General features: G+C 43.9%; 1 protein-coding gene across 1 annotated transcript; it reads right to left on the minus strand.

The window, feature by feature from the left end:
• Nucleotides 1-672: 672 nt before the first annotated feature.
• foxo3a (forkhead box O3A) lies at nucleotides 673-15,257 on the minus strand. Its single transcript, XM_017699929.2, has 2 exons — nucleotides 13,750-15,257; nucleotides 673-4,793 (listed from the first exon to the last, which is right to left on the minus strand). The coding sequence occupies exons 1-2, from the start codon at nucleotides 14,350-14,352 to the stop codon at nucleotides 3,459-3,461; spliced, it is 1,938 nt and encodes a 645-aa protein (XP_017555418.1). The 5' UTR covers nucleotides 14,353-15,257; the 3' UTR covers nucleotides 673-3,458.
• Between the last annotated feature and the right edge of the window lie 33 nt (nucleotides 15,258-15,290).

Consider the following 15,290-nt stretch of genomic DNA (forward strand, 5'->3'; position numbering starts at 1 on the left):
CATTCTCAACAGATTTCACACACTTTCTTCCTTTCTCTTCATGATTTTAAATGTAATACGGTTAGGTTTTTCTAATTAGATCAATACGCAGGAAAAAAGCTGAAATATGTAAAATCCTGGGGCTTTGTACTGGGCTATATGGTATAGTGCTTTAAAATCAAATTCATCACATTCGTCTTACTTTCCCCCAGTATGGTTTTAAATAGCTCAACATCCCCATTTCACTTGGATACAGCACAACTGATTGGTTCTCAGCAAAGGTAGCCTATATCCAATGAGAAATCATCACCAAGGTGCCCACCAATGACTGCACAAGGACATATGGCACACTTTACATCTATTGTCACCGAGGGTGGGAATACTCCCCATCATTTTCTTCCCTACAGGACACTTCAGAGCCACACAAGCATTGTAGGACGCTGTGAATGAATTTCGGTTCAAACACACCGCTGTGAATGAATGCCATTTGCGTCAAATGTGCATTAACGTTCCCCTGCGCTTATTTACAAAACAAACCCAGAAAGACACCATTTAATAGCATGTCCTTTGCAGCGATGCTGTATCTCTCTGCAGTCTCTGCAGGCAGATCTGACATTTATTAAGCCTCTAAAGCTAGCACAGCCGCCCCTGAGTGGATGCTGCTAACAGGAAATAACGACGTGCACTACATGGTTTCTTGAATAACCACAACTGCTTTAATCACAGAAGAAAGATCAAAGTGTCGAAACAGAGCAGATCACATACAGGCTGATGGCCAGAGCAACAGGACAACGCACTGGAAGACACACAAGGACATGACTGGGTAGAGATAGGGTGAAAAGCAGTGTACTGAATTACAAGGCAGTATTCACTACACCTCAGAGCTGGTAAACAGTGGTCCAATAAAAACCATAACAAAGGAAGTAAAATTATAAGGTCTGTAAATTTGTGTGGAAAATTCAACCACAGTGTTCATTCACCCTTTTTTTGGCTGGGGTTCAATATGCTATATTTAAGATGTGATCCTAGGGCCACTTGAAATGCCAAAGCCAGCGGAAAACTTGGGCTCATGAACATTTTCATCAGACACGGCCTAAAGAGCACAGGCAGGTTTTAATTAAGCATTCTAGGGCTTACTTCTTCATTATCAATAGACAGGCTTACCCAGCAAGACCAGATAGATAACATTATGTGGATGTTTTCAAGCTGAAGCCTTCATCATGGTTAGAAAGCTTTAATGAGCTGATTAAGCACTCTCTGTATTGACTGACTGTTCCAATACACACCTTCACATTTCCACAGAATACCAGCTGGCGCACATTCAAATGCACCTACACATGATAAGACTAATAAATGGCATCTACCTTGTTATTACACATTTTTTGCAACACACATAGTAAATGTGTAAGTACAATTGTGGCAGTGTACACAAGATAAATGTTCAAATATTTAATTTCATATTCTTACCAGGGTTCTCAAACTGCACTGTACAGCATTTTCCTTGATTCAAGTCATTAGGTAATTCTATAGCCTTTTATGAATTGAATCAGGTACATTAGAGCATCGTAAATGCCAGCCTGTGCAGAGCTATGCATCTCCAGGAGGACTCCAGCACTTGTTTTAATACTCCATAGTTACTGAAAGACAAAAAGGACCCAAGATAATCATAGTGCTGTACAAAGCTTTATTTACATGCACCATACCTTCTTGTACTATCTAACTTATTCAAAATGGAAATGCAGAGGGATATTTTACACACCCAAGTGTAACTATCAATAAATTGGTTCAATACAGCGAGGCATGTAGAGTATATGATACGTACAAAAAAAAATTAAAATTAAAACTTTTCTAATTTGCATTTGTCTGAATTTCCTCTCGATGCATTAACAACATACAATGAAATCAGCACACATCTTCCAAAGGGCTGTGAATAAAAACTTCAAATTATCCCAAGTTCTGGTGATTGAACTTCAATACTGTGTATGGTTGTAAAAGCACAGTGGAATTATGTAAACAATGAACGCCACTCTAACTCAACACAAGTCATGAAAAGACTGAACATCAGTGCATGAGATGTTACATGTTGGAGTGATGGGTGCGAAACTGAACTGAACACAACAAATATACATTCAACCATAATAAAGTAACAACTGCAAATCTGCCATGTTAACAAGTGATGGGGATCCCTGAATGGCACTACTACTGAACAAACAAACTGTAGCCTCACTGTTGGTGAACAAAATTGGTTGGTTTGCATGTTCAACAACATGAGTAGGTAAAATACAGTCCGTGTAAGCATCCTAACTTGTCTACAATACTAAAATGGGTCTGCGTAGTGAAAATTCTTGCTGCATATTGCCATTAGAGCAGAAATGATGCTCTTTTGTCAAAGCACCACCTAGTGTGCAGATATGTACAAATAAAAGGCTAAAATGTGCCTTCGCAGCCTTATAAGCTTATAAATGGTGGTTTTCAGCTATACACAAATGTGTAGTGGCCTTTAAATCAGTGTTCTGAAATCCTTATCTGTATTTGTACAATTTCTAACCTCTGGAATAAATATGCTAAACATTTCAACATATACTTCACAAAAACTACTTTAAAATGATCAGTCTTTCAGGTGAGGTCAGAATGGAGGTGATGGAGAAAATGGACAGGATCAAGTACTTTGAGCTGAACAAAATGCACAATTGAGTGTTTAAAAGAATGTTAATGCAGTGCACCAGAGAAAGAACAGAGTGTTTTATACATCACATTAATACAGCTCATCAACTGGTCTTCTTTCACTCTTCTTTGAAAGGAGTCAAGGATACATCACGTACATGATACCTTTCTTCCCTTTTTATAGTTTACAAATTAGTATGAAGGCTCAACAAAAACAATAATTGTGAAGACAACAACAGTAACATTCTCTGGAGTTGTGCTGTAAACAGGCCATCAATCTACAAAATGATGACCGGTTTGGCAGAAGACAAGTGTTTCTGTCAACATTTCTGTCAATTTCTGTCAATGGCGAGAACATGAATCTCCTAAACTAGGGTTACAAATAATCAGCTAAACCTAACCATTGTTCTTCTGTATATATTTCTCTAGGCCTGTTTTTTTTAATAAAGAAAAAAGGGAGGCTTCTTATATCTTTATTAAAATCTTCAGAGAACTTTCCAGCTGCACCACAGTCCTTCTTCAGATGGGTCCCTTTAAACCTTGTCCTTGATGACAAAGTCACAATGCAAGCACTTCTAGATTTCAAGCCCATTGTTTCCAAACCTAGATCATGATGATTCACAACATATGGCCACAAAACCATCACAACAGCAACTGTATAAGTAAGTAAAATGAATAAACTCATTCCAGTAGTTTTCAAATAGCATTTCTAGGGCTTACTGTACACGTCCTTTGCACAGGACAGTGGTTGAAAGGACAGGACAGTCTGTGAAGCATTGTTCTGCCCTGTAAGTACATTCCAGGTTCTCAGCTGGTCAGCCTGGTACCCAGCTTTGGGAAGAGGTTTGTTTGGTACTCGAGAGACTACTTGAATTCAGGTTCGCATTCTGACTGGAAACGAGATGAGAATCAAAGCTGAACTCCAAACCTTCAGCATCCATCAGATCATTCCGGATGATGGTGTCCATGTCACAATCAAGGCTACTGCTGAAAGCTTCGAGATCTAGGTCAGTGGAAAATCGGTCCTGAGATGCAGACTGAATGCAGGGCACAATACCATTGAGACCTGACAACAAGGAATCAGAAGAACTGAGCTGCATAGATGTGCTCCTGGAGGGAGACTGTTGGAGATGCTGTTTGATCAAGCTTTGGTAGTCTGACTCACTTGTTGATCCCAAGACTCCATTCACTCGCCATCCAGACAGCGAGGACTTCTTGAGCCCAGCTTGCCCCCCAGGCCCTGCTTGCAGGGCACTGCGGCGGGAGCTCTGAGAGGTGATGGAGGCACTGGCTTGTGATATCAATGGGTCAGATTGGGTGAGAAGGACATCACTGTGGCTATGTGGCTCAGTGCTGAGCAGATCTTGTAGGCTCTGCTTACTGAAGTGAAAAGTGGCCTGCTTGTTCTCCTGGATGGTTTGCATGGGCGACTGGCGAAGGCCCGAGACCGAGGACGTGCTGAACATGGAGTTGGGACCATAGCTGCCAGAGGGAACCCCAAGACTGCTGCCAGAGCAGCTGAAAGTAAACACGGGGCTTCCTTGTAGACTGGCTCCACTGTCATCTTGGCCTGGAGACTGTGAAGCTGTTAGACTGATGTTGTCAAGAAGGTCATCCATTAGGTTGTCAGGGAGGCCATCGTTAAGATTCATGGTACCTGCAAGATCAGCTAGTCGGGGAAGCTCCGTCAGACCAGTGGAAGGAGACATGCTGCTTGGACTGGAGTATAACATGGGAGAGAGAGGCGAATCATCATCAGGAACCTCGTCCACCTCCAGGTTGGCCAGGATTGGAGACAGTCGGCCACTTATGGTGCTGGCATTGGAGTTAGTACGGGAGCGGAAGTCTGTCCAGGTGTCAAACTCGTCACTGCTGCGCGATGTAGGACTCCCAGTCCATTTGGAGAGGCTGGAGGAGCTCTCAGAGCTCCCATCCTGAGCAGCCTGAAGAGCAGCTTTCTTCTTTGCAGCACGGCCACGGGCGCTCTTGATGAGCTTGTTGCTATTGTCCATGGAAACGGCACGTCTGCGTGGGACTTTGCCACACTTCCCGCCATCTGGGTTGACCATCCACCATGAGCTCTTCCCTGTGCCTTCATTTTGGACCCTGACAAATCGACTGTGGAGTGACAAGTTATGTCGGATGGAGTTCTGTAAAACAGGAGAGGATAGCTGTTGAACCTTCAACTGAAATTAACATGAGAATATAGCAGTTAATAAATTAACTAAAATAAATAAGCTGGAAAGTGTTTACAGCATCTTAAACTGCCTGCTACTGTAGTAGTTGGCCCGAGACAAAACTGAAAACTGTGTGCTATACATGCATGGCAGGAAACAGGCCAGTTTTAAGATATATAAAATACTTGAGCTACTGTATTCAACCACTGAGTTTTTTTTTTGCAAAATAGATCTATTCATATATTATTCATATTCATTCATATATTTCATATTTGCAGGAATTGTGAACTTTCTGACTGTCAGGAAATGAAAATGTTGCTAAAATTAATATCAGCTAAAAAAATCTCTCAGCAGCATGAACATCAGGATGTCATTTATCATGCTGCAAAAATGTTGTCAATTTACAATGATGTGCATATCGCCACCATTCTACAAGAACAGTAACAGTAAGATGCACAACACAATTTTGTGCAGTACTTCAGGCATGACTGAAGATGATGAACATACACAAATGAGGCTTGTTTCTCTCTCTCTCTCTCACACTCTCTTCCTCTTCCCTCTCTCTCTCACACTCCCTCTTCCTCTTCCCTCCCTCTCTCCCCGTCTCTCTCACACTCCCTCTTCCCTCCCTCTCTCTCCGTCTCTCTCACACTCCCTCTTCCCTCCCTCTCTCAGTCTCTCTCATACTCCCTCTTCCTCCCCTTTCTCTCCATCTCTCTCATACTCCCTCTTCCTCTCTCCAGCTCTCTCTCTCTCTCTCTGCCTCTTCCTCTTCCATCTCTCTCACACTCCCTCTTCCAATTCCCTCCCTCTGTCTCTGTCCGCCTGCCTCCCTCTCTCCCTCGGTCTCTGTCTGCCTGCCTCCCTCTGTCTCTCTCTTCCTCTTCCCTCTCTCTCTCTCCGACTCCCTCTTCCCTCTCTCCCATTCCCTCTTCCCTCTCTCTCTCTTCCTCTTTCCTCCCTTTCTCCGTCTCTCTGCCTGCCTGCCTCTCTCTCTCTTCCCTCCCTCTTCCCTCCCTCTCTCCCACTCCCTCTTCCCTCCCTCTCTCCCATTCCCTCTTCCCTCCCTCTCTCCCATTCCCTCTCTTTCTCTTCCTCCCTTTCTCCGTCTCTCTGCCTGCCTGCCTGCCTGCCCCTCTCTCTCTCTGTCTGACAGTCGGTCTCTCACTCTCGCTGTCTCGCTCTCTCTGTCTGACAGTCGGTCTCTCACTCTCCCTCTCTGTTGGTTACTCTCTCTCACTCGGTCTCTCTCTCTCTCTGTCTGCCTGTGCCTCTCTCTCTCTCTCCCTCTCTGTGTCAGTCTCTCTCTCACTCTCTCTCTGTGTCAGTCTCTCTCTGTGTGTCAGTCTCTCTCTCTCTCTGTGTGTCAGTCTCTCTCTCTCTCTCTCTCTGTCTGACAGTCGGTCTCTCGCTCTCCCTCTCTGTTGGTCACTCTCTCTCACTCGGTCTCTCTCTCTCTGTCTGCCTGTGCCTCTCTCTCTCCCTCTCTGTGTCAGTCTCTCTCTCTCTGTCAGTCTCTCAGTCAGTCTCTCAGTCTCTCTCTGTCAGTCTCTCTCTCTCTCCCTGTGTCAGTCTCTCTCCCTGTGTCAGTCTCTCTCTCTCTCTGTGTCAGTCTCTCCCTCACTTGGTCTCTCTCTTTCTCTGCCTCTCTCTCTCTCTCTCTCTCTCTCTCTCTGTCTGACGGTCGGTCTCTCTCTCGCTGTCTCTCTCTCTCTCTCTGACGGTCAGTCTCTCGCTCCCCCCCCTCTCACTGTCTGACGGTCGGTCTCTCGCTCTCTCTCTCTGTATGTCAGTCTCTCTCTCTCTCTGTGTTAGTCTCTCTCTGTCAGTCTCTCTCTCTCTCTCTGTCAGTCTCTCTCTCTCTCTCTCTCTCACCTGGTCTCTCTTTCTCTGCCTGCCTCTCTGTCTGACGGTCAGTCGGTCTCTTTCTCTGCCTGCCTCTCTGTCTGACGGTCGGTCTCTCTCTCTCTGTCTGACGGTCAGTCTTTCGCTCCCTCTCCCCCTCTGTCAGTCTCTCTCTGTCAGTCTCTCTCTCTCTCTCTCTCTCTCTCTCTCCCTGTGTCAGTCTCTCTCTCTGTGTCAGTCTCTCTCTCTGTGTCAGTCTCTCCCTCACTTGGTCTCTCTCTTTCTCTGCCTCTCTCTCTCTGTCTGACGGTCGGTCTCTCTCTCGCTGTCTCTCTCTCTCTCTCTGACGGTCAGTCTCTCGCTCCACCCGCCCCCCCGTTGGTCTCCCCCCCCTCTCACTGTCTGACGGTCGGTTTCTCTCTCTGTGTGTCAGTCTCTCTCTCTCTCTCTCTCTCTGTGTCAGTCTCTCTCTCTCTCTCTCTGTCAGTCTCTCTCTCTCTCTCTCTGTCAGTCTCTCTCTCTCTCTCTCTCTCTCTCACCTGGTCTCTCTCTTTCTCTGCCTGCCTCTCTGTCTGACGGTCGGTCGCTCTCTCTCTCGCTGTCTCTCTCTCTCTGTCAGTCTCTCTCTCTCTCTCTCTCTCTCTCTCTCTCACCTGGTCTCTCTCTTTCTCTGCCTGCCTCTCTGTCTGTCGCGCGCTCTCGCTCTCTCTGTCGGTCACCCCCCTCTCTGTCGGTCTCTCTCCGTCTCTGTCGGCTTCCCCCCGTCGGTCTCCCCCCTGTCTGTCCCTCTCTCTGTCGGTCCCTCTCTCTCTCTCTCTCTGTCGGTCCCTCTCTCTCTCTGTCGGTCTCCCCCCTCCCCGTCGACCCCCCCCGCTCTCTCTCTGCGTTGTGCGCTCTCGCTCTGTCTGTCGGTCTCTCTCTGTCGGCTTCCCCCTGTCTGTCCCTCTCTCTCTCTCTGTCTGTCGGTCTCCCCCTCCCCGTCGACCCCCCCCCTCCCCGTTGCGCGCTCTCGCTCTCTCTCTGTGTCGCGCGCTCTCGCTCTCTCTGTCGGTCTCTCTCTGTCGGTCTCCCACACTTATCCATTACAGCTTCCCTCAAGGGAGGACAATGACAATATTTTATTGCATCATGATAAACTAGATTACAATAAACTTTTATAAGCATACTGAGGATATCATGATGCACTTACAGGATTTGAACCAGCCGGATGTCTCATTACAAAGATCATTTACTGGTTCTGTTTAATTGGTTTTACTGTAGCTCAGCATGTAAAACATTGAATATAAATGTTTTTATACTTTATGTAACACTATGCGTGCATTCTGTCTCTTCTAACTTATCAAGCCCCAGAAACACACAAAATAATGGTGCATATCTGCATATCTTGTCTTCAAATACTTCCAATTCACTGGTAAAGTTCTGTGTTGTGATTGTTTCTGGCGTGACCCTGCCCAGGCTTCTAAAAGAGTGAATGGACTGGCATGGTGACACTTAACCTTCGCTAAAGCCTTTGCTTCAAGCCTATTACTGGATTTAATCCACAGGGAACTTTCTGCTCTCAGAGGAGAACACACCTCACATGTCATTCTTAACATGCGTGAGCAGTTTTCCTTTTATACTTAGCTAAGCAGGCCAATATTGACTGGATTTAACAACTAATCTGATTCCCCTCCACTTGTTTGTTAAGTGGCTGAACTTTTTCAGATCATGAAGAACAATGCCTGGACAAATATTGTGGTCATACGTAGATGGTTAGAAAAAAGTGCACATACATTTTTCAGTGCAGGTACAAACATGTACCCTGAACTGTACAGTAGTGTTTTAACGTCCAATTGCGTACCTTAAATATGTTTTCCCAGGTGAAAAGTACATATTTCTAACTTTTCAAAACCTAACATTTCAAAATATAATAATAAAATAAAAAGAGATGAGACGTGGTGTATGGAGTCAATCTTCGTCTTCTTCTTTCAACCGCTCCCTTTAGGCATCGCCACAGCGGATCATCTACCTCCATCTTGCCCTATCCACTGCCTCCTCTACTTTTACACCAACCATCTCCATGTCCACCTTCACTACATCCATAAACCATCTCTGAGGTCTACCTCTTCTCCTTCTGCCCAGCAGCTCCATCTCCAACATTCTTTGACCAATATATCCACTATTCCTCCTCAACACATGTCCAAACCATCTCAACCTGGCCTCTCTGGCTTTATCTCCAAACTGCTCCACCTTCACTGTCCCTCTGATCTGCTCATTTCTAATCTTGTCACTCCTTGTCACTCCCAACGAAAATCTCAGCATTCATCTCCGCCACTTCCAGCTCAGCCTCTGGTCTTTTAGACAGAGCCACAGTCTCCAAACCATACATCATAGCAGGGCACAATACTGTCTTGTAAACCTTCCCTTTCACTCTTGCTGCTATCCTTCTGTAACACATCAGCTCTGACACCCGTCTCCACCCACTCCATCCTGCCTGCACCCTCTTCTTCACCTCTTTTCTACACTGGTGTATGGGGTCAATACAACCTAAAAAAAAAAAAAAACTAACTTCAGTGGATTATGGTATAAATATCTCCCCTGACTAAAGATAGTGAGAGTGGGTACCACCCCAGTGATAAGAGGGATACTGCCCCAGTGACATTATCATAGCTATATTTCTGAGAATACAAGAAAAATATAATTCAGCAAAAGCAGCATTTTGATCTCAAATTATTGTAATCATTCTAATAGACATCACAGATGATCTATACACAAAATAAGCAACAATAAACGGAATATTACAGTGAGTGAGATTGACAAGCCCCAAAAAAAGCACTAAAACAACAAACATTAACATTTTTAAATTTGAAGATCCACATTGAATTCAATGTGCAAAACAATTACACGACTGAAAAACTCATAACTCTCCTTCTTTTAAAATTAATTTTAGTTTTTACACCATTTGTAAGCTGCCCTTTCTACACTACAGTATGCTTTACATTTACATCATACAACCTTTAGGAGCCCCAAAGCAGGTGTAGTCTTTCCAAAAGTTCCCATCTTCAAGATACACCATCAGAAGGAAGCTTTCCTGACTTTAAACCAGAAAGACTCACTTCAGACTACTGCAGTACTGCTGTAGGATGCAAGTAAGCATGCTTTATGAAAACAGGAGCAGATGTAGACATGGTTGAAGTTCTCAGTTTGACCAGAGTGTCTCTGCAGTATATCACTTCAGAGAGGTTCAGAGAGTTATGACAGCAACAATATGCTACAGCTGCCAACATCTGGATAAGAGCACCACAGCCAAAGCAATCTAGCTTTCTTCATCAGTTTTTATATATATATATATATATATATATATATATATATATATATATATATATATATATATATATATATATATATTAATTCTATGATTCAGTGGCAACAAACAGCCATCATCTACCATCTACTATGAAAGAAACGGCATCCTCCTTAGTGGTAGACCAGAACTAACTGCTAGTCTCTTAAGCCGTCACTGTTTTGTATAAAGTCATGGTTTGTAAACAAATGAATCTAAATATCTCACCTCTTAGCTCGGGGTGGAGTAACAAGTTGCTCTGTGTTAACAAAGGATATAACAGTAATCACCTTCAAGAACAAAGGTGATGCAGCTGTAAATAAAATGGCTTCAATAAACAAAAAAAAAAAAAAAAAAAAAAAAAAAAAAACGATCATCAAGCTGTCTCTGGATGTGCTACAGTAAATAGATGTTTTAACCAATTCTAAAATTGGTGTTGGCCAAATCGTAATAAGTGTTTCCAAAATGGCAGCTTTCCAGTAGAAAGCAATAATGTTCTTCATTTTTGATACAAGTTAATTTAGAGATTTGTTTTCAATTTGAGCATTTCTGCTGGTCCATTCATCATGAAAGGTCATCCTGAATTCCTTTACAAATACCGAATAGAAAGAGTGAAGAGTTTGAGTGTACCTTTGTATACCTTGAGTATACCTACTATATTTTAAGTATATCTCAAATATAGTATATACACTACATGTACTTTATCTAAAGCGGCCTTCATCTAAACCCACCAACAAAGTACACAAAATATAGCTACTGCCTTTCCCTTTGAGCTTGATGGTAAAGATTCCCCACTCCTACTTCAGAGACTGTACACCTACATAATGCCATATACATTTTTCTCAGAGGATTTTCTGTATGAGCCTAGCCCATGTAAATACATAGCTTAGTCCTGTAATCATGACGTTAGGTCCAGGTATGATCAACAGTATTGGACAAATATGGGCCACATTAAAGCTACAGGACAAAACAGTCAAGATCTGCAAAAATTCCCCAGAATGAATGCAGCATGTTGCAACTCTCACTTATCTGGCAACAGCCTATGCCTCAATTTTACTCTTATTGTATTACAAAGACAGAAAAATTGTTAGTCTGTTAGACAGCTCTTTTTTTTTTTTTCATCGTACTTGATCAGATGAGCATCTTTAGACAGGGTACTATACCGACCCACTGCTTTATGAAAGAGCATAAATTTGAAGCACAGCATAACATACTAGGTTGTGCATAATAATGGTTTAGTCATCAAACAGAAAATGCAGCAATCCATCTCATGTGGCAAAGAAAGTGTCATCTAGAGTCCTATTTAAACTGTCTTTGCTTATTTAATAAAGAAAGACAATTTAAATAATCAGACTCCAGGATGGCATTTGGCCTATAATCGACTATTCAAGTTTTAAACAATCTCATTGTTAAAAGGCAATAGAAAAGATATTCGAAGGTCAGAGCTCAGCACAACATTTACATTCACTTTGTTAGCTGACTGGATTCATCAGTTCCTGAACACTACAGACTTAAAAAGAACTGGTGAAATTCCTGCTTAAATTTTTGTCTTCCTTTTCTTCCTTTCAGAATGACTACTAGCTATAAATAAAATGGCTCTAATAATGGGCTGCAATCTCTAGTGCTTCCCTCCCCCATCCTCCCGAAGCCATGCTGCTGTCCCTTTTCAGCAAAGCACCACTCAGAAGAGGACTGGAGCGCCGCCAGTTTACACAAAGCTCGATCTCAGAGTCAAACACCAAGCTCCTCACATTTTGCTACACATTGACCTACATAGTTTCCAGTCAGCTGATTGATTCCTATGCTGAAGTCACCAACCAATAGGAAACGGAGGTGGGGCTGGAACAACCAATTACAAAGCCTGCACCAACAAAATCCTCCTGGCTTTTCTTTGCTTTCCCTCCCCCTCACTCAGATGCAGGGAGATGCAAAAGCTCTGTGGCACATGCAGATGATAAATACCAACTCAACTCCAGGGCATATCTCACTACAGTGCCTAATTATTATAACAGAATTTTTTTATATATATATATATATATATATATATATATATATATATATATATATATATATATATATATATATATATATGTGTCCCATTAAATGCTGACTGAATTCATTCTAGAATGATGATGCTTCCTCAAACACATAACATAATGGTGAAATGAGCAGCTGTAAATCAATGATCATACTCTTTGGCCCTCTCCTGTTTTAAAACAAATACCATACACTGTTTAGCCATAACATTAAAACCACCTCCTTGTTTCTACCCTCACTGTCCATTTTATACCACATATAGTATAGGAATATTTTGTGGCTCTACAGTTACAGACTGTAATCAATCTGTTTCTCTGCATACTTTGTTAGCCCCCTTTTACCCTATTCTTCAATGGTCAAGACCCTTACAGGACCACCACAGAGCAGCTATTAAACTCCGGTTGCACTGCTGTGTCTGATCCACTCAGACCAGTGCAACACAGACCAATACCAAATAATACTTGCCCTGTGGTGGTCCTGAGGGGGTCTTTACCATTGTAGAACAGAGTGAAAGGGGTCTAACAAAAGTATACAGAGAAACAGATGGACTGCAGTCAGTAACTGTAAAGTTACAGTGCTCCTATATGATAAATGGAGCTGATAAAATGGATAAGGAATGGAGACACAAAGAAGTGGTTTTAATGTTTCGGCTATCGGTGCATGATCGTAGTAGAATTCCATCTACTATAATACATGATTTCCTCTCTTTTCTGCTCTCAAAACTGCAGGACTGTAAAGAGATTTCAAGAGGTTTGCCTCCAATTCAAATCCAAGTATTCATTAGACTTGAACCCATGCTGGATAAATTGCTTTCCTGGCCAAGCTAATCCCTGAAATCAAACAAGAATGAGAGTACCAAGTACAATGAAAGCTCTTTGCACAATCATGTGCATAACAAGAAAAAACAGGACACCTCCCAGAGTTCTAGATACATACAACTGTCTAATATACAGTAGCTTGCATGGACATCTGTACTCAAACAGGAGGCATTTCTGATGTACTGACATGCTTTCACCTCCTGTGCTTTGTGCTCTGCAGTTCTACTGATTTGATCATATTACAGTACCTACAACGGTGAGTTTGTTTTTTTCCCCATTTATAACTGCATGACGCCATTTGAGGGACAGGTAAGTTTAGACTGGAGCCGGGTCCTGCTGTTTAGGCATGTTGATTTTTGTTTGTTTTTTAAATCATGCAGATCATAGCTCTTTATCTTGACAACAGCCCACAATACTGGTGAGGGTGTTCTCTTTCGCAAAGCTACATTTCTGCTGTCTGTGCCTATAACCCCTATATGTTAGTGTGAGATACAAGTAATACTCATCTGAACAAATGAAATGGGGGGTTATCATTTGCAACCTTGCTCTATTTATCTAGTGTTACTAAAACGCCCTATGGCGTATCCCTGACATCACCCAGTTAATCAGCAAGCCCCACAACCCCATAAGTAATTCATTTTCCTGGCACTGTACCATTACACTTTCCACATAGTAGAAAAAACAATATTACAAGATAATATGCATGCCATTATTGGAATGAAAACGCAGTAATATAGCAGTAGAAGCAGTACTACTACTACTACTACTAAAAATAATAGCTGTTGTAGTAGTAGTAATAATAATCAATTTCAATAGTTGTAGTCATAGTTATAATAATAATAACCATAATCATAACAACAACAACAACAACCAAATACTCCAGAGGTCTAATGTGCAGTGGACCTACCTTCCAACCCGCAGAGCTGTTGCTGTCACCTTTGTCCTTGAAGTATGGCACAGATCTGACCATCCAGTCATATATCTGGGCCAAAGTCAGTCTTTTCTCAGGCGAGCTCTCGATGGCTTGAGTGATGAGATCTGCATAAGAATAGTTGCCCCATGCATTTCTGCGGGCGGATGATTTTCTGGGCTGCTGAGGCCCAAGACTGGTTAGGCTGGAGTCGCTGCCTGCAGGGGCCAGTGGCTGGGCACTAACTGGGGAGCCGTAAGTACCTCTGTCAGAGGAAGCAGCAGCAGCATAAGCAGCGTTATTAGCCTGTGGTGCAGGAGCAGCAGCGCTGCTGTGTTTCTGCTCGCCCTGCTGATAGCTCGGTATCTCCACTGCGTGCGTGCTGCTGTCGCCGCCGCTGCTGCTGCTGCTGACCACACGGCACTCCAGAACGCCTTCATCATCCTCTTCCTCGGGGATAATGTCCGCCTCGCTCGGCTCTGCTTTGCCCGCGCTGGACTCGGGTCGAGGCAGCGGCCAGGTGCAGGAGCGCGGCCTCTTCTGGGGCTCGAAGTCAGGGTCTATGTCCACGTCCACGGCTCCGGGCTTCTCCTCTGCCATGTTTCCTCCAGTTTCTCCGGGGGCTTTGTGTGCTGGGCTTTGAGACGAAACGGTTCAAGCAGCAGCTGCAGGGTCGCCTCGCATTCCATTAATGGACGGATTCCTCAGTGAACGTTTCTGACACAGCTTAACTTTACTTTGTTCTTCCGACTCTTGGGGAGAATTAAAACGCGCACGCTCACTAAAGCTAATGTTAACTGCCACTCACAGAATTACATGCAAACTTGCGCGAAAAGTAGTAGACGTGGTTTTTTTGCCCTCCTGCTGCTCTCCACGTGTGCTGCTGCTGCTGCTGAGCGCTGTTAGCTGATACTGGGTTTCATTCTGGGAGAGATACTCATTAAAGCAAGCTGAATGCAAAATAGCCAGGAGTACCGAGAATCGACGACAGCAGCGCACAGGCGCTAAATACATTGGCCCACCAACACCAGACCGCTAGGAACATTATCTCCAAATGCAGCTGCCATCTTGATAAGCGTTTTCAAGCCTTTCTCGCTACTCGCTGCTACGACCCAAGCGGAGTGAAGAGAAGCCAGCTTCCCAGCGCCCAGAAAGCGGGGGCGAATTCATGGTGGATGCAGCGTTTTTCAAAGGAGCGAATCAAGCCATCATTACCTCCACCCCCTGCCCGCAGTGAGCAGCGCCTAGCGGCCTCTCCGCAGCTCGCCTTCCCCCGTACGCGCTTCCATGAGCGCGGATCCGAGTGCAGCAGGACTCCGCGCCCCACATCCTGGGCGATCCGATGCAACTAAAAAAGCCTCGCTAATGCGCTGCCTGCTGAGTCCTCTGCAGCAACAAGAAAGGAGGGGAGGGGGGCGACATTGAAGGCAAAGTTCTGCCCCCTGGAGCCCACGGGAGGAAGTGCCTCTTAAAGGGGCCACTCATGGCCCTGGGCCAAAATAATGAGACCGATCCACTCTGAGGAAAGGTATAAAAAT

The sequence above is a fragment of the Pygocentrus nattereri genome, chromosome 10, assembly GCF_015220715.1.
Source record: "Pygocentrus nattereri isolate fPygNat1 chromosome 10, fPygNat1.pri, whole genome shotgun sequence".
Classification (NCBI taxonomy): domain Eukaryota; kingdom Metazoa; phylum Chordata; class Actinopteri; order Characiformes; family Serrasalmidae; genus Pygocentrus; species Pygocentrus nattereri.